The 23,525-nt window shown below is 44.2% G+C and overlaps 1 protein-coding gene across 5 annotated transcripts; it reads right to left on the minus strand.

The window, feature by feature from the left end:
* Positions 1-2,031: 2,031 nt before the first annotated feature.
* On the minus strand, positions 2,032-9,280 carry PAQR3 (progestin and adipoQ receptor family member 3). Of its 5 annotated transcripts, XR_009724265.1 has the most exons (9): positions 9,157-9,280; positions 8,918-9,126; positions 8,687-8,849; positions 7,636-7,791; positions 6,761-6,958; positions 5,404-5,494; positions 4,934-5,082; positions 4,303-4,355; positions 2,032-2,352 (listed from the first exon to the last, which is right to left on the minus strand). XR_009724265.1 is itself a non-coding variant. In XM_061345828.1 (8 exons), the coding sequence occupies exons 2-8, from the start codon at positions 9,100-9,102 to the stop codon at positions 2,338-2,340; spliced, it is 861 nt and encodes a 286-aa protein (XP_061201812.1). In that variant the 5' UTR covers positions 9,103-9,126; positions 9,157-9,280; the 3' UTR covers positions 2,032-2,337. The 5 variants fall into 5 exon arrangements, 3 of the variants coding, with proteins under 3 accessions (XP_061201812.1, XP_061201811.1, XP_061201810.1); XR_009724266.1 differs by lacking the exon at positions 4,934-5,082 and having other exon boundaries at positions 4,035-4,355; XM_061345828.1 differs by lacking the exon at positions 4,934-5,082.
* Positions 9,281-23,525: the final 14,245 nt, after the last annotated feature.

The raw sequence follows: 23,525 nt of genomic DNA on the forward strand, positions 1-23,525 counted from the left end.
GGTGGAAAAGCAAATGGCAGAGCAGGCCCTGAACTTGGAGCCAGAGGAGGGTGAACAGTGGGCGTGGGACTGAGGTGTAGCTCCACTGCCCAAAAGGACACCCAGGGAAAAGGCTTAGTGTGGGCCTTAATGTCTACATGAATGAAGAGTAGGAAATGTGTTTGTTTTTTGTCTGCTCACCCCAAGACTTCAGGCTGAGGTATGCTGCAGGTTTCCTTCCGTGGCTGGTTGGTTTGGGTTTTGGCAGAGGTTGTGTTCCAGCACAAGAAAATGAGGATGTCAGCAGAAACTAGAGGTGAGGTAAAAGCAAACTGCAAACCCAAGTTGCTCTAAAACTGGCAAGTTTTTCAAAAACATGCAAGTTGTGGCTGATGAGACTTGCTTACTGATGGCCTTAATAAACCTTGTTCTGCAAATCCTAGTTATGAAACAGGTTTTTGCATAAATCTGAGTCTTATTTCTAGAGTTAAAATTACTGTAGCCTTTCTTGTGGCTGAAGAGAGATCAACATGCCTGGTGACGTTGATTTTGTAGGGTATGTATTGTTTATACATAACTAAACCCAAGTTTGGGTTGAATTTCAGCCAAGATCCACTGGTCAAATGTGGTCCTGTCAGCGAACACGCTATCCTTCAGCCTTTATTTGTGTGCTTGTGACCTTACCTTTAGTACAGGCAAGACATTGCTGCACTAGACACATACCATATACTGTCTGTGAAGCCAAGAATGGCAAGGTAAGTAGCTGACCCTTCCCTTCCAGCTGACACCACTTACTGATTTTTATAGCTCTCCTTTCATCACATTGAATGACTGAACCCCAGGCCTTTTAAAATCAGCTGCTTGAGAGAGACTGTTGAAAGGTATGAAGAAGTCCTTAATGATTGTGGGTTTGGAAAGAAAAGGTAGTAGTGTTTCCCTGCAGACTATCCCATGCTGCCAGATGTGTGCAATGGCTTTGACTGACCCGCATCACCATGAATACCAGCTTGGGACAATGGAAATTCTCATTATTTGGGATGTACCAACTTAGAAAAAACAAGTACTGTGAAAATAAGTTGATATATTTGCTACTGTGAGAATAAGAGTTTATCTGGAGTTTTTTTTATACTATATCGTGTATTTTTATATATGGAAAGTATATATAAAACATACACATGTTCGCACACATCCTGTATCTCTTGAAGTAGCTGTGTTTTTAGTAACACAGCGGCCACAATCACTTCTGTGTGACTTGAGGGAGTGATTAGGAGTGAAAGTACCAAGAGGAAAAAGAAGTGGGAAGGGTAGCTGCTGCGTTACTGCTCCATAGTGCTTATTTCAAAAGGAAAAACAAGGAAATTGTGTGTGTAGCTCAATTTGTGACTAAGGCATCACCTAATATGAAAAGAGCATAAAAACTCTTTTTAAATTGCTGGCATTCAGCTTTTAAGTGCACTTTCCTGAACTACACTTCCACTTCTTGTTAGATTTCAAGTTTCTGAAGCTTTTTTGTGTACCACTAAACAGAGAACTTTAACTTTTTTTTTGTGCAACTGATGTATGTCATGAAACACTTGCAGTTGTCAAATAAACAAATGTGGTAACAGTGGCTTTCACATCTCCTTAGAAGTATTCACCTTTAGTCTGTAATTCACTTGCTGTAAGTGGTGCTGCTTCTGCTTTTTATAGCTGCAGGATCCTGTCACTCTTTAAAAAATGTTTTAAGGTACTTTTTTTAGTTGCTGCCGAACCAGCTTTCTCTGTCCACGTTGTTAAAAACCTGTTGATGAGATTCTAGTTGCAATTTGTTAGGTTCAGTATTACTTGCTAAGGCCTACAACACACTATGTACCACTAGTAGAATACACTACATGCAGTGCTGGAGTACTGCATTTGGAACACCCGCCCTGTGCCTCCCATGCTGTGGGAGTTGAAGAGACAGTCCACCTGTCTGTGTAAAACACAGGGGAGGTGACAGATGTTGTGTGGTTGAGCAGTTTGCATCTGTGGCTCTGCTGTGTGAGATGCAAGAATGATGTTACTTCAAGGAAATGGCCAATGAAGTGGAATTTATTTACAGGTTCAGTACATACATAGAAGACCATCATGCAGCTTGATAAAGTTCAGGGTAATAAAAATGTACATCTTGGCAGTCAGTTTCCTGATCCAGTGAAAACTGCTACAGTAGGTGAGAGCTGACATAAAAATACCTTAGAGAATTATCAAGTCAGTATGCTCTCAATACACAAACACATGTTCTTCAAATGTTTTTTTTTTTTTTTTTTTCACATAACATTGGAAATGGGCTTTTCTACTTGCTGGTTCCTCCTCAGGCTTCAGCAGTAGTAATCAGTGCACTTAGAACTGGCTTGGCTGTCAAATTAAAAATAAATAAATAAATAAAATCAGTGTTTACACTGAAAGGCTCGAAGTCAGGGAGTCAAAGTCAGTTCTCGCTACTTATTCCTGGACTTGGAAAAACCCCACAACAACCCACTGAAATTAAGAGACAGTTGGTGTTACACACCAGCACATCAGGAGAGAAGTTGGTGTCCTGCTTTCTCCACCCCCAACTAGAGTTCAGGTGCCTGACAGTAAGATTTCATCAGTTTTCTGTATGTCACTGGCAGAGCCCTGACAGGGAAGGCTGGAGAAGCAGCAGCATAGGGGAACCCAAGAGCAGCCTGTCTGCCCTGAGGAGGACACTGCACCAAGGCAGCCCTCTTCCCCTCCCTGTGAGCTAAAATTTATGGAGGAAATCCCTCCTAGAGGAAAGGGAACAGCAGTGGCAAAGGCGAGAGTGTTTTTAAGGGCTTCTTGCGTGTTACAGAGCTCTTAGCATGTTGTCTGAAGTGTATTCCCCTGTGCTTTGGCCTCAGGAGTAAGAGAACTTGTTTGAAATCCTACCAGGCCATATCAGTGATTTTTAAGATGGCTGGTGTCAGAGGATCACAAAATATGAGAAGTTTGCTGTGATGTTCTCAAAGGCCACCCTGCAGGTAACAAGGGCAGCTGGGACACTTAATCTCAGACCAGAATGTTTCTGCCTGGCATTAAAGCAGAAACAAGGTTATCTCCTGCTTTCCAATACCAGCCACGCTGATGCCACCTCGTCCTTCAACAGCTCTTCTCCCAGATGAGCCACATGGGATTAAATGGTAACAGCACCTTGAGGCAAGCAAAGGACTCCACAGGGCTAATGTTGACTAATGGCTGGATTGTGTGAAGAAACAGCATTTGCTACCACTGTTCAACTGGACTCCGAACACAAGTACAACTGCTACACAGAAGTCACTTAAAGACACTGATTCTAATCCCCAAATCCAAAGAATTCCAATCCTGTTGGAAAAATGGCACCCCTCAGGTTAATTATGCTACAGCTACCTAATAACCTCTGCATTTTGTGTTTCCCTAATGTTTGTAAGTTATAAACTCCCTAAAGTTTCTAAGAGCTGGTTTCATGACATTCTAAAGCCAAAGGCAACCTTTTTACTGTGGCAGGCTTATGGCAATCAAGTTATTTTCAGTAACAAAGTCTGCAAGTACAGTACTGCACATCCCACAGTAAAAGGCCAAGAGACAGTGATTTGAATCCCCAGCAGGTTCCCTACTTGGGATGTGTTATTTCAGCCTATTAAACAAATGTAAATTTAATTCTTAGCAACTCTGCTGATTGCAAGACAGTAACAAGGGTGAGCACACAGGTTTAGCACTGCTCCTGAAGTACTTTAGAACACCAATTCCAAATTGCTGGAGGGATCTAGAGAGATCTCTTGAATTAACGGCACTATTTATATTGGCAAGTTTTAGGATCTGAAAGGAAGGGGTGGCTGTGGTGGATGACACCGATCTTGTCTTCCAGAAAAAGAAGAGCTTGTCCAAGGAAGTAAAAGAGATAATATGTTACCGTGCTAATGCTGATGAAAGTCATTCAGATAAAGATGCTGTGGTTGCAACATGCTGTACCACTGTGATTTAGATCCAGCACCAGGCCCCACAGTTACTGTGGGCTTACATACAGCCAGGAGCTGTGTCTTGATGCACTTGAACCAAACCTCGATACCGGGTATGTGGGCTGGGGAGCTCAGCAGGTTTCACTCAGTTCTGTTGTTTTGTCTCCCAAGCAGAACAAACGCTGAGTCTTACAGCCCATCTTTCCATTGTCACACTCCAGGAAGACCTTTTTATACTGGAATGCAGAACAGGAAGAAAATGCATCTCAGATCCCAGGCCACGCTGTTCATTTTTTCAAGTGTCACCATAACCCAACAGCAACCAGGTAACAGTCCAGAAGTCAGAAAAGGAACTGCCTCGGTGCTTCACCTCATAACTCAGCTCAGCAGGTAAGGTGCAGACCTCAACGTCAGAAATTTCATCTGAAATACAGTGGGAAACCAAGCTCAGTCACTATCTATATGGAATCACAGAATGGTTTGGGTTGAAAAGGACCTTCAGATGATCTAGTTCCAACCCCCTGCCATGAGCAGGGATGCCTCACACGAGACCATGTCACCCAAGGCTCTCCTACCTTGAGCACTGCCACGGATGGAGCATCCACCACTGATTAACTCTTACCCAATTAACAAAAAATCCAGCTCCATACTTAGTAGGCTGAAAACCTGACAAAACCTGAGGACAAGACTACTTGGGAACAAAGGCTAATGACAGTTTGAGGCTATTACATTGTGGCACAGAGCTGAAAGGGATCTGGCAGAGCCCTGTCCAGTCTGCTCTAGGACTGCTCAAGGATACTGCAGCCTCATGTAATACAGCAGTAGAAATGAGCAGTCCCTGGCCTCAAAATCACCACTTTTTTCTTTACCACAAGTGCTACAGCAGCCATCGTTTCCTTTGGGGAAACTAATGAGGGAGATTGACTGAAACTTGGGACAGGAGTACTTAACTCTACACTCGTTAGAAAACCCTATTCCCAGTAGTATGAGAGCTGCTGTACCTTCACTTACAAGCCTGGGCTATACTCAGGACAGGGCTGGCTGTGTCGGTATTGCATGATGTACACTGTGGACTGATGCCACCAGTACAGCATCACCACCGCAAGGATATGCCACACTTGGTGACTTGAGCCGAGGTAGTTCAGCTGGCCTGTGGGCAAGAGAAAGGGCAGTGGTCAAGTCATTCCATTTGGCAATAACTCATGCTGCACAACTAGCAATCAGTCTCCTCCAGACCTCAACTACATAGGCCACTTGCAGGGAAGCACCGCAGTTTCTCTAACGAACTTGATCCCAAGTTGTTGGTCACCTTTGGATGCAAGTACACAGTGTTTTACTATACAGAACACTTCATGGGGAATGTGGTCAGTCTGTTCTCACAGGAAGGTGAGGACTCACAGCAAGGACTGTGACACTGCAGGAAGCTAAACTGCAGAAAAAAACCAAAACCATCCAGAAGAGGATTTCCTACCTGGGAAGTATCTTTCTGGAACTTTGGAAATATAGAAGAGAAAAGCTACAGCAGCGATGAAGTACATGACAACTACACGCGGAGCAAACTCCTGCAAAAGAAAAGGAAGCTCTCCTATTCTGGTAGAAAGTAAAAATAGCAAAAAATGAAGTCCTTGCAAATGAAAAAGGCATGACAAAATTGCATCTTACTTTACTGCCTGTTATCTACAGACAAAGAGGAAAGCAATTGCCCAAGGCTGAGAAAATCTGAATGGGAAGAAACTTGTTTTATCATGCCCTCTCTGCTTCAGTACACAAGCTACTTGGTATTTCTGTGCAGTCTGCAGACGACATGACATCTCTCAGTCAAAGGACATCTTCCAATACACTGAGTCTCACAGGATAAGTGAGACTTCAGTGGAAGATCTCAATTACCAGCTGGGATTCTGCTATACAAGGAGACACTAAATGGGGGAAGATGTGGGGGGCGACAACTACAGTTTATCTGGTTTTGCAAAAGCCAGTGTCAAGTGCTCTGTCTAAAGACTACATACATCCATAAATGTTGCTCTTCCATGCTCAAGAGTAGCTCTGGACGGGGCTAAGCCCCAGCAGAGGCCCAGTGACAGCCCTCCAGCAGAACACAGAAACACAGAATCAAGTAGCTTGGAAAAGACCTTTAAGCTCATCTAGTCAAACCTTCACCCCAGGACTGCCATGCAGTTACTACTCACTCTGATAAAATAAATATCTTTTTTTCAGGACAGTTAGGTCCCCTGGGGAGCTGCAATATGATTTTGGGGGTATTCATATTGGGGCATAAGTTACTGTCTCCAGCTGTACTGTGCTGGTTATTCCCCAGAGCATAATTCTAAGTGGTAATAAAACAACAAGAAAATAGTTTGGTTACTTCATGGTGATGTGAAATGATGGCTGTGTAAGAGACAGAGATCTGAGCAGGCAAATACTGATTTTTGCTGCCAACCTAGGAGACAGAAGAGGAAGCCAGTACTCATTCCATCAGTGTATCCCAGTTCCCCTGTCTCCTCTGGAGCCATGGTGGCTCTGCAGTCTATTCAGCTCTTGGACCCTGCCCCTCTCCCTGGGATGAGCCAGGGTGGAATGTTCCCACAGGGTATGCTCAGTTCTTCAGGCATGTATGCCCAGTCACCCTTGCATCCGCTTTTCCTTCTTATAGTGCACTTTTACATCAGATCTATTCTACTCAACCTGTTCACTGCTTAATAAACTTCTAAGTGATTGCATTTAGATTGGATGGTCTGAAAGAAGTCTGTGCCACTTCCCCCTCATTTTCCAAAGTGTAAGAGGACTGAAGGAAAAGCAAAACGTAAAAGGGAACTCTTTTTCTCTTTTACCTGTACAATAGATGCACCAATGCCGCCGTTGAGCCAAACCCAGTGGATGGTGGGAACGATTCCGTATCCAGACACGGAGCAGAAGATGATGGAGCGAAGTCTGTGCCACTGTTGTGTGAGGTAACTGGGATGAATCTGAGCAAAAAACACTGCCAAGACCATTGCCAGCACAGTGATTAAATATACCTGACGCCAGTACTGAGGAAAAAAGAAACAAAAGCAAGTTTGTGAGTTTTCTCATCAGGTGTAAAAGTAAACTATGGGTAGGAAGCTCACAGTATGAAATATAATGATACATCAAATGTCCTGTCACTGCTGTGAGTGCCAAGAGAGGGGGTTTGAATGAATGGACTTGTGAATTGACTGACAGTGAGGGGAAAGGATTCTGTCCCCCAGGTACATGTCACAACATGTGGTGCCTTCACTTTAAACCCACCTCTCCCTTGGCAGTCTTGTTAAGCTGCAGGCATGGATGTAGTTAGGCCTTCAAAGGGGAACCTGTTTTACTTGTCCTCTAGTGTATCAAGAGAAAATGAACTCGTTTCTGCCTCATGCAAGCTATCTAATGGGAAATGATGTTTGAATTACTTGTCATGGGGACACATCCCATCATCAGTCTCAGGCCTGTGACAAAGACATGACCTGGGACATGTACCCTGCCTTCATATGAATTCGGGTATTTTCTTGAGGCTTATGCAAGTGACAGCTTGAAAGGAAATCTCAATTTGCACATCACTTCAAGGTTGTGGAGTTCCGTCTGAAAGGAACTTGCTTCAGTTTCCATCACTGCCTCCTGCCTACTGTTCACCTACTTCCTACAGTGCGGAGGCTACGCCACTGAGACCACAGGAACTAAACAAGCACTTCAGACTTACATTATTACAATAAAATGCATAAAAGACGCCTGATACATAGCAGCCCAGGATCCCGATGGAAATTCCTGCATAATCTAATGCCATCCATCGCCGGCTGGTCTTCTCTGAGCGGTGACAACAGAAAAGATGATATCCTACTGAGCAGAGCATGCACACCTAGGCAAAGGTTCAAACAGGGATGCATTAATGTCTTAAATATTAACAGGGTCTACAATAAGCTTAAGCTCTGAACTTTAGAGCATCCTACTGACCCCGTACACGTTCTGCAATGCAACCTGCTGTAGGCAATTATGGTTCCTCTCCATAATCACAGAATGGTTTGGGTTGGAAAGGACCTTAAGATCATCCAGTTCCAACTCCTTGACGTGGGCAGAGATGCCTCACACTAGACCATGTCACCCAAGTCTCTGTCCAACCTGGCCTTGAACACTGACAGGGATGGAGCATTCACCACTTCTCTGGGCAACCTGTGCCAGTGCCTCACCACCCTCACAGTAAAGAATTTCTTCCTTAGATCCAACCTGAACTTCCCCTGTTTAAGTTTAAATCCATCACCCCCTGTTCTTTCACTACAGTCCCTGATGAAAAGTTCCTCTCTGGCATCCTTACAGGCCTCCCTCAGATACTGGAAGGCTGCTATGAGGTCTCCATGCAGCTTCTCCAGGCTGAACAGCCCCAACTTTCTCAGCCTATCTTCATACGGGAGGTGCTCCTGCCCCTGATCATCCCCATGGCCTCCTCTGGACATGTTCCAACAGCTCCATGTCCTTCTTATGTTGAGGACAGCAGAACTCTACACTGTGCTCCAAATGGGATCTCATGAGAGCAGAGTAGGAGCACAGCATCACCTCCTTCGATCTACTGGTCATGCTCCTTTTGATGGAGCCAACACACGGGTGGTTTCTGGGCTGTGAGCGCACACTGAAGCCGACTCATATTCAGTTTCTCATTGACCAACACCACCAAGTCATCCACAGGGATGCTCTCAATCACTTTTCCACCCAACCTGTAGCTGTGAGCCTTCTTGCTGATGGCTCTCCCCAGCCCCTACCTGGAAGCAGAAGAGGCAGATGGAGCAGATGACGAAGTCCTCCCGGGAGGCTCCGGCGGCCGGCAGCACAGCCGTCAGGTCGTATATTCCCAGCGTGAAGAAAAGGGCAAAGCCGAGCAGGTGGCTCCAGATGTTGACGGTCTCGTTGGAGAGGATGAAGAGACTGTGAGGAGACACAACGGGGGTGAGCCGGGGTCTGGGCACGTGACAGGTCGGGGGGTGTATCCTCACCTCTTGAGGCAGAGGCGGGAGGGTAGGTAGGCCCGGTAGCCGTCGGTGATGTAGGGGTTGTCCTTCAGGAAAACGGGGATCTGCTCGTAGGTGTAGAGACGTATGCCACGGGGCACCAGTACCGGCCAATACTGGTAGCTCCCCAGCTCGATGTAGTGCGCGCTCCGCAGCAGCTTCTGGTGCATCCTGCCCGCCGCACCGGACGGGACCTAAAGCTCCCGGCCCCCTTCCGCGGGAACGGGACCTCAGGGGCACCGGGCACCGGCCGGGTAACGCTGGAAGGGGAGCGGCCGCGGCGACGAGCGATGCCGTCACATCACCGCGACAGCGCCGGCGCTGTATCGGCAGTGCGCGGCGCCGGGCAGCGGGCACGCGGGGGCGCTGTTCTCCGGGGCACTTGCGGCTGTAGTTGGCAGGACAGCCCCCCCCCCCCCCCACCTGCTGCGGTCTTTTTCAGGGCCCCGATCCCGTCAGGGGACCGCGGCAGCGGCTCCTCCCGCCGCAGGTTTCCCTGTCCCAGAGTGGAAGTACTGCAAGTAACAGCATTGCTTGGTAGTCATTGTGAGTACAGGTTATGCAGCCTTTACAGCTCTCTTAGTGTGCTTTGTATAGTAAGGTTGCTGTACATTCCTGCCAGTCCTGTCACTGGAGAGAAGGTTGTCTAAAGGAGATGGTCTAAAACGTCCTCTCTGAGCCTTGTCTAGTCTGGAGAAGAGAAGGCTCAGGGGGGACCTTATCACTCTCTACAGCAACCTGAAAGGGGGTTGCAGTGAGGTGAGGGTCGGTCTCCTTTCCCAAGGAGCAAGTGAGAGGACAGGAGAAAACGGCCACAAGCTGTGCCAGGGGAGGTTTATATTGGATATTAGGATCAATTTCTTCACCAAGCGGGTGTTCAGGCTTTGGAACAGACTGCCCAGGGAATGGTGGAATCACCATCCCTGGAAGTATTCACAAACTGTGTAGACAAGGCCCTCAGTGGCATGGTTTAGTGGTGGCCTAGGCAGTGCTGGGGGAATGGTTTGGACTTTATGATTTTAAAGGTCTTTTCCAACCTAGTTGATTCTGTGATTCTATTTTGATTGGGAATGAGAGATTATGAAACTTAGACATTATGTAGTCTCTGGTTTATTAAGATAATGATTGTTAGGTTTGTTTGTTTATTTTTTTTTTTTTTTTTTTTTTGTCTGTACACTATGAAGTACCAAAAAAAAAAAATCTTAGTAGTGAAGAAGACTCTTGCAATGAAGCCCTGGCACAGGTTGCCCAGAGAAGCTTGTGGCTGCCCCATCCCTGGCTGTGTTCAAGGCCAGGTTGGACGGGGCTTGGAGCAGCCTGCTCTAGTGGAAGATGTCCCTGCCTATGGCTGGGGGTTGGAACTGGATGAGCTTTAAGGTCCCTTCCAGTCCAAACCTGTGATAGTCTGTGATTCTATGATTTGCTTGGCCTAAATAAGCAAAGTTGTTGATTGCTTGTCAGTTGCCTTCAAGTTTTTTGTTTCCTAATTTTAAAAAGAGTCAGAAAGCAGTAATTCCCTAGGTGCTGCCTGGCTCTAGTTTTCAGAGTTGGAATCATCCACCTGTGCCTCCTCGTCGGCCATGTCTCATGCAGAATTCTTTCAAGGTCTTTTGTCTCATTAAACAACATGTGAGACCATTTCTTCAAGACCGTGTGACAAGTATGAAATGTTTTCCCATGGAAGGGAGATTTGTATTGTGAAGGAAAAGATTCAGGGTGATCAAGAATGACACTAAAGACCAGGTGTTCAGTACAAACAGCTGTGCTTCCTCACCCCCAAATACCCATGTTACACTCTTTGGTTACCCAAATTAAGTTAGTTTTGGTCAACAGCGCCTCTCAAATGTATCTATTAACCAACCATGCACTGAGATCTCTCAAAGTCAGTGTTCTGAAAGCTGTATTCCTCCTGCCCTTGCACACCTGCTGACAGCACCTTGTCCCTTCTCCCTCCTCCTCAGCTGTTGTGCATCTTGCATATGGCTTTCTCCTGCATGTACCCAAGAGGAATTGTGTTCACAGTAATAATACAGCAAGGATTACCTTTAAGAAACTTCCTTGTGTTCTCCGCTTTCTGGGTTGTAGTTGAAGCATGTCTCTGAACTGTTCATTCCTATTTTACTTAGTTTCTGTCTTCTTTTCTTAATGGTTTCTCTGTTTCTGTTTGGATTTTTTTTTTCCTTTGTGTGAGCTTGCATTAAGAATCATTTAGAACAGATACCTAGAGAAAATGCATTCCAAAAGAAGATCCTTATACATAGTTGTTCTGAGAGGAGGGGAGGGACCCCTGGCTATATTTAGGATGGAGCACAGGATATCCTTTCTGCTGGCAGCAGGGAGCCCAGCGTGATAAATCACCTCACAGAGTGCTGCAGGGCTGTGAAAAGCTAAGCTCAGGAGTTGGCTCAGCGAGTCCCACATGTAACAGGGTCACAGGAGGATGAGAATTCAGATACTGGGGATTCCTAGAAATGCAGTCTTAAGAGGCCACAAAGGTGTTGTCTGATAGGGAAATTAATTTGACAGGCTATTGATGTTTTTGTTTGTGTTTGTCCTGATCAACCTGGTGTACCTGGCAGCTAAAATTCCTGAACCAAACAACTGGGATCAAGCTAAGAGGAATGATATATGTGTGGTGGCAATATTTTTCCTATCAAGTGTCCCACTGGCTTTTCTCTTTGCAGTGCTCACTGGGAGAATGAGGGAGGTAATTCAGGTTTATGCAGACACATGCATTTACAGGAATAAGAATATAGCTGCCACATGAATTAAGGGGAGTGAATCCTTCCCATCCTGAGGAGCCTGTCACTGTGGTGAGCCTGAGCAGGGGCAGTCCCACTCCTGCCACCTCCCACTGACAAATGAAGAGCATCAGTGCTCACTCCAGTGGTGACTCACCTTCCTAGAGCCAAATACAGCATAGAAAGTTGCTACCAAGTTAAAAACTTAATTAGCCTTAATTGTCCATTGAATCATTAGCTCACTGAGAACATTATACCTGGAAAAAACACTTTGTTTCTAAGCCCTGTGCAATTTATATGAAATCCCAAGTGCTTCAAAGAGTTCAGTCAGAAGGAATCCGAGCTGACAGCACTTTTTTTTTTTTTTTTAATAAGAGGAGCTTTAATTGGCTGTTAAGTTAAAGCTTTAAAGCTTTGAGAGGGGAAGTGTTATAGGTTAAATTAATAGGGGAAATTGAGAAACAATTAGGGCAGCTTTAAATTAATTACTTTCACTATTTATTTTTAGCTTATTGAACAATTTTGTCAAATGTGTGATTGAAATTAGCCATCTGTGCAAGATAGCTTTGACTTAAATTGACCTTCCTGGGTAAGTAAGTAGCTTGCCCTAATTCCTATACCGTATCCCTAATTTTACTGCCAGATAAGGTTACCTTACACAGTGTGACTGAGAGGTTCCATACTCTGCTGCTGAACGGACGAAATCACCTGTGCGGAGGGAGGGCTTTCAAAGGAGTGGTGGAAATCAGATGTAAGCTGAAGTGTTTCTTGTTAACCCAAACTGAGCCCTGTGGGGTTACGTTCTGTGCTCATTCCGTTCCATGCCCCTGCCTGGACATTGGGGCATGAAGCCTAACCCGTTGCTGCTTAACTGCTGTTTGAGGAGAATGTGGGAAAGGGACAGCACCTCTAGTTGAACTAAGTGCAATACTGGCACATTTTATGGCCTGCTCCATCCTGCTGTGTTTGTTTCAGGAAGAAATGGGACAAGTGACATGGAAGAAATATTGAAGCAAAATACCTCAAATGTTCATGACAAAATGGGAACAAAAGAAAAAAAAAAGGTGGTGGTGGGCGGTGTCAATTTTGAAACTGAAAGGGTGAAAATAATTATCGGTGCTGGTTTTTGAAGCACTGAAATATTTTTCTCCCCTCCTCTTCTTATCAGCAGGCCCACCTCAGAAGTGCTCTGGAGGAGGAGAGGGGCTGGTCGCAGCGGGCAGCGGCCCAGAGGACCTCGGGCAGATCACGGTCTTTGCCCACGCTTCTGCCTGGCTCCTGCCCGGCTCCTCCCGCTCCTGCCCCGCTCTCCCTCCAGGTGTCAGCCTGGCACTGCGATGCTGGCCGCCGGGAGCTGCCTCTGCTCTGCATCTATCCCCCAGTTCACGGGCTTCCTATCCTGGCAGAGCCATGGCAGTTCGTGTCCGGTCAATGCTGGTGTTCCTGAAGTGGCTCGGTGTTTGATCCTCCTCTTCTGAAGTGTGCGGCAAAACACCTCCTCCTCGTTTTTTGTATGTGGGTATCTGGCTTTTCGAATGTTTGTCACAAGCAAACAAACAGGAGGTGCCCTGGGACTCCTTTTCCCACTGCTGGAATCTGCTGCCATGAGAGAATTCAGCTTGCTCCAAGTTTTCCAGAAGAGACAGTTTAGCAGGAAAACCTGTTATTGGTCTGAACTTTATTAGGAAAATATATTTGGGAATGTTGATTGAAGGTATCACTTGTGCTTACAGCTGTGTCAGTGTATAGCTCAGTTTTGTTTGCATGTGATGAAAAATAATTGCGTCTTCCCTGGGGATGGGAAGAAGGAGGTGTAGTTCAGAATACTCTGGTCAGGAGTATGTTTCCATGCATAGCCTGTGAATAAAATACAGATACTGATTTATGTTTGTAGAGACCATTTATGTGTATAAAGCACCTGTGGTTCTGTATCGGTGTGCAAAGAAGGCCTGCAAAGGGCCAGGTATAGAAATCCCTGCTTCCTGACAGTTGCATCAGGTGACTGAGAGATTTAAAGCCCCTTGTCATGTAAAACAGATAGATCCTGTCTCATCCTTTCTTGGAAGTAGCCAAAGCATCTGGGAAATTAACTACCTCATGTTGGTATCCAGTGGAGTTGGGTTTAAGGAAATAAGGTTCATATTTTCATGGAAGTCAGAGTCTTTGATAGAATGTGTGTGGGGAAGCACGGAAATCTGGGACACACCCAGTCCACAAACTCCCTTCATGAGAGAGCATTAGGAACGTGAGTACCTCGTGTTTCAGAATTAGAGTGACCGTAGTCCTAAGCAATATTGATTTCAAGGCCCTCTTCCCTGCAGATGCAGCTTTTTTCTGGTCACTGTCTCCACTAGGATTTGTATAGTGAGGTCCTCTATGATTTCCTATAGCGTGTTCCTCAGCGTAGAGCCTGCGTAGCTTCCAGGAGTGCCCAAAACAGACAGCTTGACATCTGTTATGGGGGTTCAGGCTGCCTCTGCTCTCTCTGTGGAGAGATGTATGTGTGATGTGTGCAGTCAAGTGACTTGTTTTGGTAGGGCTCTTCCTTCTTTTTTGTTTTTTTGTGGGTTTTTTTGCATTTTTGTTTCCTGATTCAGTCTCTTTGGCTTCCAGCTCCAGCTTCTGAATCTCAGCATCTGTCAGTGGTGCAATAAATTATCTTTGGTAATAAGAGAACAGCTGCCAATAGCAAAAGCAAGGATGACATTTGGGCTTTTTCCTGCCACGCGAGAGCTCACAGTCAGCAGAAATGCACTGTGCACACAATGGAAGAAAGCTCTTCACCTGCCCAGCCTACTGGGTTTTTTCTGATTTAGCAGCATCTTTTCCCTCTGTGTTAAGCAGATGCATATGAAAAATTGTGCAGCTTAATAGAGTCCTGAACCTAAAGAACTGGAATTAATTGACAAATGGCTTTTTTTTTCTGGATAGGTTCTGAAGGTGAGAGTGGTGAGGGAACATTAAAGGAATTTATTTTTTTTTTTTTTTAGAGAAATCAGGGGATTTTCAGGGAACAAAACAAGCTGTTTGGAAAGCTGCTTAATCATGTGGGATGGTGTTTCTGAGCACAACAACCTCCTCCCAGTGAAATTGGTAGGAAAAAAAATTAACTCCTTCCCGTGGAGTGCTGAATTTTAGGGGCATAGTTTGGTTTGTTTTTTTTCCTCTTATTTAAAAGTCTCTCTAATTTCGGCTTGCCTATAAAATTTTATCACAGTTGGAATTCATGCCATGACAGAAGGCATTTCGAGATAAACTGTTTTGACCACAGAGATTTTGTTTCTCTGGTTGTGGTGAGTTTAGTTGATTTATTTATAAAGACGGTGAAGCTCCAGAAACTGTGGACAGCTTTAGTCAATACAGTGATTTCACTCTTGGACAGCAGTGTGTGTTTCTGGCTTTATAAGGTCAGAACCAGACTGTTCCTGTGAAAGTCCCCATGCCTGGTCAAAGTCTGACAGCAAATTTTCCCCAGGGGGATCATGTTTCTGAGACACTGTTAAAAGTCAAAATAGCCTTTCTGTAAAGTAGTCCTGCAGTTGTGGTTTACATAACTGTAATGTCTTGAGTAGCTTCTCAATCCAGCCTGAGGGAGAAGAGAGCCTGGATTTTGAGTGGTGTTGAAGCCTGTTTTGAGCTGTGTGGTCACTCAGAATGATTTCTGACTGTCATGGGGATTAGGTGCTTTTTCAACGCTGCTGTTGTAAATCCATGCCACTGCTGACTGACCTCTGTAGGTATTTAAATCTTGTTGTAAATATGACAGGAGATACACAGATACACGTTCTCATTAGGTTCTTGTGAGGATTTGTATGCCTAAATCAATGTGACCGTTTTCCAGATCCCTTCCAAATGTTTAATGTACTCTTAAATTTGATCTGTGAAGTGCTGCTTTAATGCTACACAATGCCTGGTGACTTGGCATTTGGTATAATCTTGCTGTACTTACTTTTGACTTGATTTTTCTTCATCTGCCAAGATGAGCACATACAAATCATGATTGTTTTTTTTTCCCTGACTGTGCTGCTAAATGCCAAAATCTCCACTAAGTAGCACTGGTATAGTTTGAAAGTCAGAGATGTCAAAGATTTGACTTGCCTTCAAAAATGCTTTGGGACAGAAAGATCTGGGAAACAGGAAGGAAATGATTGTCTCATTTCACTGATGGCACTGTGGATTTTGTTGCCTATCTGCCAGGATTGGATTTTCGCCCTTGCTAGTCAGTTTGTCTTTGGAGAGTTTAGGTTTTCCTCAGTTATCTGGATTGCTAGCATTGGAATCCTGTGATCTTCCAAGTTAGTTGCGGTTTATCTCCCCTCTTTCATCCTCGTCGTCTGTCTACCTTCTTTTAAGTCATTGAGACTTTTAAATGCAAAGATGCATGGAGGAGACAATGTGTTAGGAAGCACTGGGAAGTCAGTGAAGACTGAAATACAGTAAAACTACAAAAATCCCACCACTGTTTTTAATATTTTGTAATATCATTTGTCTACTTTTGGTGCTAGTAGATGTTTCAGTCCCATCTTGATGTGAGGCTGGGAGCTCTGGAATGCTTCTTTTAGCTATTAACTAAGACCAGAAGTTCTCTGTGCAGGAGAAAGGAAAGGGAGCCAGTAGCCTGCTTTCCTGCCTCATTTTGCCCCCTTTTTCTCTCAAATAATTTGGCTGTTTCATCTGTTAATTCTACATATTTAAGTTAATGTGTTGATTTAAGTTTTGAACACTAAGCAAGGTCCATACAAGATAGTTTCAGTCTTAGAAGCATTTGTTAGAATTTTTCTCAGTTGTTCTCCAGTTGCTTTTTCTTTGCTGTCTCCTTGGTTCACAAAGCATACTTTGTACTGTATCATTAACGACTCATCAGCACAGCCCAAAAGCAGTTGCAGAGCCCTTGAATTTGACCAGCCTTATGAATTCTGTTATTCTTCTGCTTCTTTTTTTTGTATCCTTGGAATAAAGATAATACCATCTCTTCTTGCGATGCCCTACTTGGGTGCAGTGAGGCAGTGATTTAACTCCTTATTCATGCTGTACACATTAAGCCATAAGGAGTTAGACTCCTGTTGCTCTTGCCCAAAGCTCATCTTTGTTCAGTGTCATGTTTTCCTACAGTCTGTAAAAGTGACGGTTGCCTTCTGATGGTATTCCTGCATCTGGGTGCCTGGTGGATTGAAAGCTTTTTACTCCACAGCAGACACAGCACTGGAGCTCCTGTTTTGTCAGCTTCTACTGTGTCACTGGGAAGTGATCTTACAAACATTTGAAGTATGTTTCTTCCCCTTCTAACATCTTTTGATTCTTGTAGATGTGTTGAACATACGAGAGCTCACAGCAAACCCACTGATCCGTGCTGGTGGGGAGGGATTTGGAGTGCTAATTGGAGTGCAGCATGGATACTGTGGAGTGATAGGAAGTGAGCAGATCTCAACAGCTCTCTTGCTTGTCCTACGGCCATGTGTTATGGAGAATGATCGGGCTTGGCTATTATGGGTGTTTCTGGCAAGCCAGGAATTTTTTTTCAGCAGCCTGCAAGGAGTTGAACAGCCACAGATGCTTTCTCCTGACTGGAGGTGGAAGTTTGAAGGGCAGCTGAATTTGCTAATGTTCATGCTTTGATGCAGAGTGTGAGAAATGTTGATGAGGCATGAGGCAGAACAGCTTGCTCTATTGCTGCTGTATTGACTCTGCAGTGCTGACAGTAGTTAAAAAAATGGCTTTGCTACGTAAGCTTAGTTAATATATAGAGCTTGGAAGACAGCTAGGAGCAGCTATGGGCCATGGCCACAGTCTCTCTCTGTCTCTCTATTTTTAATAGTCACTTCCCTGTCCAGAACTGCACTTTAGTTTTCAATCACTTTAGTATCATTAGGAAAGGTTGACATTTTGGAAATATTTGCACAGTATAAATACGAATAACAGTATCCATTCTTTGTCTTCCAAGGGGGTGCACACTGAGGTCAGGATTATTTTCCTGGTATTTTACAATAGTGACAGTTTTGTGTCAATCGTAAAACATAGAATCATAGAATAGTTAGGGTTGGAAAGGACATTAAGATCATCAAGTTCCAAGCCCCCTGCCATAGGCAGGGACACCTCACACTAAACCATATCACCCAAGGCCTCGTCCAACCTGGCCTTGAACACTGCCAGGGATGGAGCATTCACAACCTCCCTGGGCAACCTATTCCAGTGCCTCACCACTCTAACAGGAAAGAATTTCTTCCTTATATCCAATCTAAACTTCCCCTGTTTAAGTTTGAACCCATTACCCCTTGTCCTACCATTACAGTCCCTAATGAAGAGTCCCTCCCCAGCATTCCTATAGGCCCCCTTCAGATACTGGAAGGATGCTATGAGGTCTCCACTCAGCCTTTTCTTCTCCAGGCTGAACAGCCCCAACTTTCTCAGCCTATCTTCATATGGGAGGTGCTCCAGTCCCCTGATCATTCTCATGGCCCTCCTCTGGACTTGTTCCAACAGTTCCATGTCCTTTTTATGTTGAGGACACCAGAACTGCACACAATACTCCAAGTGAGGTCTGACAAGAGCAGAGCAGAGGGCCAGGATCACCTCCCTCGACCTGCTGGTCACACTCCTTTTGATGCAGCCCACGATACGGTTGGCTTTCTGGGCTGCAGGTGCACACTGAAGCTGGCTCATGTTCATTTTCTGTTTTTTTTGCTGAGGAGGTAGCTCAAAGCAAAGGCTCAGCTGGGGACTTTTAAAATCAAGATATACTGGATGGGCTATGCTTTCTTAGGTCCTCAAGGCATATTTATGTTGAACTTCCCAGGGGAAATCAAATCTCAGCTTAATGTTTGTGTAGTTCAGAACCTTTTCTCAATAATGATTGCAGATGTACTACCTGTTTCTAAGGTGGGGTCAGATGGTAAACTCGGTCACTTGCAGGAATGCTCAGTCATTCCATCGGTAATCGAGCTGACTTCAGTGGGAGTGCTTGTGTGAGAGAGAGACTTCCACCCGTGAAAACTGGGGTTCTTCCTCCAGAGGGCTAAGGGCTATCCTTACACAGTGCAGGTTTTGATGGTTTTGTTTAGCCTTACAGTATTTGTCCTTGTGCTCTCCAAGTGAAGACATGCATCAGCTCATGGAATAGAAAAAAAAAGAAAGGCAAGACCTGCAGGTTCATTATTATTTCAATATAACTTCTGACATGAGGAGATCAAGCAGTTATCTCGGTTTTGAAATGACAGTCTCTGGCTGTCAGCATGAAGAGACCAACTGTGGCTCTATGTGAGAGCAAGTTTCTGGGCACACTACCTGAGGGGCACTGGCGAGTTTCTTTCAGGTTGCTGGAATGGGTTTTTTTTGTTTGTTTTTTTTTTTTTGTTTGTGTTTTTGTGTTTTGGGGGGGTGTTCAGTTTTTGTTTGTTTGTTTGTTTTTTTTATGGAGTAGTAAATTTTTAGGATGTGAACTTGTCAGACAGGCTTGCCAGGTTTTCAGCAGTCATCCCAAGTGGACTGCCTAAAAAAGGGCTGGCACTGCATCACATGGAATGACCGATGATATGTCATATATTTTTAATAGGCAAATGTTTTAATAAGCATCCTCTCTCCTAAAACACTGGGTTTTGAAATAGGTTTTAGCCTTGAGCCATGTAACTACCCAGCTGTGAATTTTATAAGGCAACAATCTCCACATCATTAGATGTTATGACTGATACGCCAGCAATGGCAACAGTAAGTATTGCTATGCATTAGAAAAGTTTCTGATAGCAGTTAAAGGAAGTGTGGCTCTGCTTGGAAGATTTTCTCAGCTTGAAATTACAGCAATTTCCTAAAATGATGAAGACAGGCATGTACTTTCTTCTACTGAATACAAGTAGCTGTTTGTTCAAGCCAGCCTGATTTTTGTGCCTGACAGCTTTAGTCACATTGCCTGACAGTTCTTAAAATCAAAATGATTTTTCTTTTCATGGGATTTCTACATCTTCAGCCTATGGAAATGCAGCAGAAATGTTGCACAATGAGGCAGATCAGAGCCCAGCTCGATCTCGCATGGTTCTGTTGGTTCATAGGGACAGTTTGTTTATTGGTTTTTTTTTTTTTTTCATCCTGAGTTGCAACAGTTACCCTGTTTTATTTAGAAGCATGTAGGACCAAATCTCAAGTTAAAAGATGACCCAGTGGACCCCTCTTTGGGCAGACCAAGTCCTTCCTCTGCAGTGACTTTGGTGCAGTGGTCAGTAAATCACATAGCCTGTTCTCCTCTGCTGAAACCTACTACCAAGTTGCACACTGCCCCTCTCAAAAATTGCATGCTTTTATCATGTCTTACCTGTTGCTGAACTGCAGAGTGGAATCCCGGTGCCTTTTTGTCTGAAAGAAAGAGTGGGAGGTTCTGCTTTTTACTTTCTTGCATCCTCTGTGAATGGTAGTGATCCTTTACACATGCCTAAGGGAGTTTAAAAAATTGAAAAGTGATGGTCTTGTTTCTGAGCTTCTTGCTGTTTATGGTGGGATAGAATGGATGTATTTTCTGTGATTATTTTGAATTATTGAAGTTCACTGACTGGGGCATTCCTTTACAGAAAATAACCTTTTTTCTTCAAACAGAAGACATTTTGTGCCAAGTCCAGTAGTCATTCACAAATTCTGCATAAAGTGATTCTTTTAATAGTTTACAGTTATTTTCAGGCTGTAGAAGGAAGCAACAGGCTTTCTGCCCTGTTTGTGTAGGACAGAAAGAGAAACACAAATGCTGCTTGGAAAATGGGAGCAGGATTAATTTCAGAGCAGCGTTAATCTTTTACAGCTAGCATGGTTTCATTCAACATCAGTGCTGTCAGCTAGCTAATGAACTGGATATATAGCTGGAGTGAGCAGTGAAACTGTTGAGTTGCATCGTGTCAAGTTTTTCTTGTGGTGTCAGTAAAAGGTACTTGTGTTTCTAGCAATGCAGGAAGAAACTTTTCATTACTGACCACGTGGTGGTTTTTTTTTTCTACCAACAATTAGGTATCCAACTAGTTAGTTTTTTATTTACAGGGCTGATATGTCTCTATTTTTGGTGCCTAGGCTCAATAAGAAGTCCTGGGTTTTTTTTTGCAAGTACAAATGCTTCTTCTGAGAGTGTTAGTTTTATAGAGCAAGTTAGGTGTCATGAGGACTCACACTGTTCCACCTCTCCCACTATGAATAGGGCAGCTTTGGGCAACACATCACTTTCTGTCTGAGGGGTTCTCAGATATGATATGATAATAAGACATGATAAAATACAAGCACTGAGTAATGGCTTTGGGGAATGGGCTCCTAGAGGAACATTATGACTGGTCTCTGTTAAAGCAGTTGTTTGGGATGATCATGGTCACGTGAAGAAACCGACCTTTAGGTCAATGACTCAAAAAACCCCTAAAAAATCTGAAAGAAGCAAAACCAGAAGAGCCTTGAAGAGCAGTCTGAAAATTTCTTGTACAGCTCACATCTTTCTTGCACTTAGATGGATGCTGGCCTCCTTTCCAGAAGTGAAGGTGTTGCTGTTACTCTGTACTTTTGCCATTTTCTGTTGTGGTGCCCAGACAGAAGAGAAACCAGAGATCCTGGGTGCTGGCTGCTGTAAGGGCAAATGACAGCCTGCAGCTTCTCTCCCACTGGGCTGTCAGTCCAAAAGGCCTGTCACAAGAGCATTAACAGAAGGTCTTTAAAAGATGTGAGAGACAAAGTCACTTAATCACATCACCCCTCAGGGAAGACTACTGGTCTTGTGCTGTCCTTAACAAATGAGTGAAAATAACTTTGGCTTACACTGTGCTACAGGGGAAGACTTTGGAAAAGCACGTCCAGATGTGTTTGTTGGTTCCCATTTCATTTTCAGGTAATTCCTGTCTCTCCTATTTCAGAGGTGGTGCCAGCATATCTACAGACTACTGTGGTCTCTAAAGCTCTCCCAGAGATTTGTGCAGCCTTACCACCTTAAATCATGAGAAGGCTTAGTGTTCTGTAGGCCTAGATTTACACTGACCGGCATAAAGCCTTCCTGCAGGTTATCTCTTATGATGGGACCTTGTTTCTTGTCACTAGCCAGGTTTCACTCAGTGCTGTATCATTCCTCTCCCTGTTCCTTGTGTGGTGTCTGTAAGGAGGGGCTAGTTGAACAGCAGATAAATCTGATTCCTTTTAGAGGCAAAAAAGAAGTTGGGGAAATTGCAGCTTGTCTTTATTTTGATGGCTGTGTCTTTGGCAGTGATTTCCCTCACATTCTTCTTGCTGCTGTCACCCCTCATAAACTCCATTCCCAGGGACCTGACAAAGTTGCATGGCACTTGACAGTAGCGTGGCATCTGCACAAGAGGGTATTCCTGCCCAGCTGCCTGGCTTCACTGCATTTGGGATGGAGAAGAGCTGGGGAGCAGGATGCTCTGCTCTGGCATTGCTTCAAGGGATTCCAGCAGAGGGGAGCAAGTGGGCAAGGATGGAACTAGAGGCTGTGCTTTTGCTTCTCCTGTGTTAATACCAAACCGGTTTTGGGGGTGGAGGTGGAGAGGGAAGGGGCAATGTGCCAGGTGAGACAGCAGTGACCTCCCCATGTGTTTCTTTGTGTGGTCAAACATGGGCTGGGGAGAGCCCTGAAGACAAGGGCTGAGAGACCCCGCAGGTGGGTAAGTATTCCTAAGGAACTGTCTCTTTCTCACTAGCACATGAAGTAGGGATGGGTGAATTCTCTTCCTCCCCGGAGGAAGAAGAGCTGCATCTTGGTTTTACAGTACACGAATACTTGATTCCCAGGGTAAGCCAGAGTGGCAAATACTTCCCAGTGCACTGTTTGGATTCCAGGAGGGAAGCACTGCAAACTATAGAACAGTATTTGCCCAGCCTCCATGTGGATTCGGTTAAGTCTTGAAAGACTTTGTGGGTTATGACATTCCCCTAAATGTGCTGAGCTTTCTTTAACCTTTCATAAAACATTGTGATCTTTATGGACTGTATCATATTGTGCAGTAATGTGCTTTATTGTCCACAGAATAAGCTTTTCTTAAAGATAATTGGAAAGCTGGAAATGGCTGCTATCGGCTGATTTTTTTTTTTTAAATACATTATTTCTGAAATGGGCCTGGTGTAATAATGACCCTATCTGTTCAAGATTTAAGATTTGTCTTGGCAGAGAAAATTGATCCATTTCACCTTTGTCTAATGGAAATTTTTATCTGGGATTATCTGTTTATGTAAATGAATGTTCTTCTGAAAAGAGAACTTGAGGGGGCTGTAAATCTCAGTGACACTTTAGTTTCATGGGGGGAAAATTGGAAAGGGTTCTAGTATTTATCTGGCTGAAATTGGTTATAAAAACAAAATTATCTTCATGTTCCTGCTGCATCTGATGTTTCCTGGAATTTCATTACCTTTTTGAATAATGCAGCATTACACTACATTCAGGATTCTCTGCCATTAGCCCTGAAATTGTTGGGGGGGGTCACTTCTGAGCATTGTAATTACCAGGCAAAGGCAGCCTGTTTTGGGCAGGGGGATTCTGATTCAGTGCCCTAATGGGCACCAATTAGCACAGCCACATTATTTATAGCTCTCTGTGTGGAGCAGTGAGAATACACCACATGACAGTTTTTTCTTTATCAGTTGTTTGGGTTTGGTTTTAGTTTGGTTTTTTTTTTTTGTTTTTTTTTTTTTTTTTTTTTTTTTTTTTTTAATTGAGGAGTGAATCTAATACAGGGGAAAATGTCTTTGGCTAATCAGCTTTTGTTTACACTTTGCAGAGCAGGACTGTGAATGTAGCATTTAAAGTAATATTTTGTACATCATCTTTAAAAGTAGTTTTCATTCTTAAAGAGATATAATAGCGGGTTTGCCAAGTTTCCTCTAGAGATCTAGATGCCACA

This window comes from Neopsephotus bourkii, unplaced genomic scaffold (assembly GCF_033783945.1).
Source record: "Neopsephotus bourkii isolate Nb327-2 ecotype Australia unplaced genomic scaffold, CSIRO-AGI_Nbou_v1 NB_244, whole genome shotgun sequence".
Taxonomy (NCBI): Eukaryota; Metazoa; Chordata; class Aves; order Psittaciformes; family Psittacidae; genus Neopsephotus; species Neopsephotus bourkii.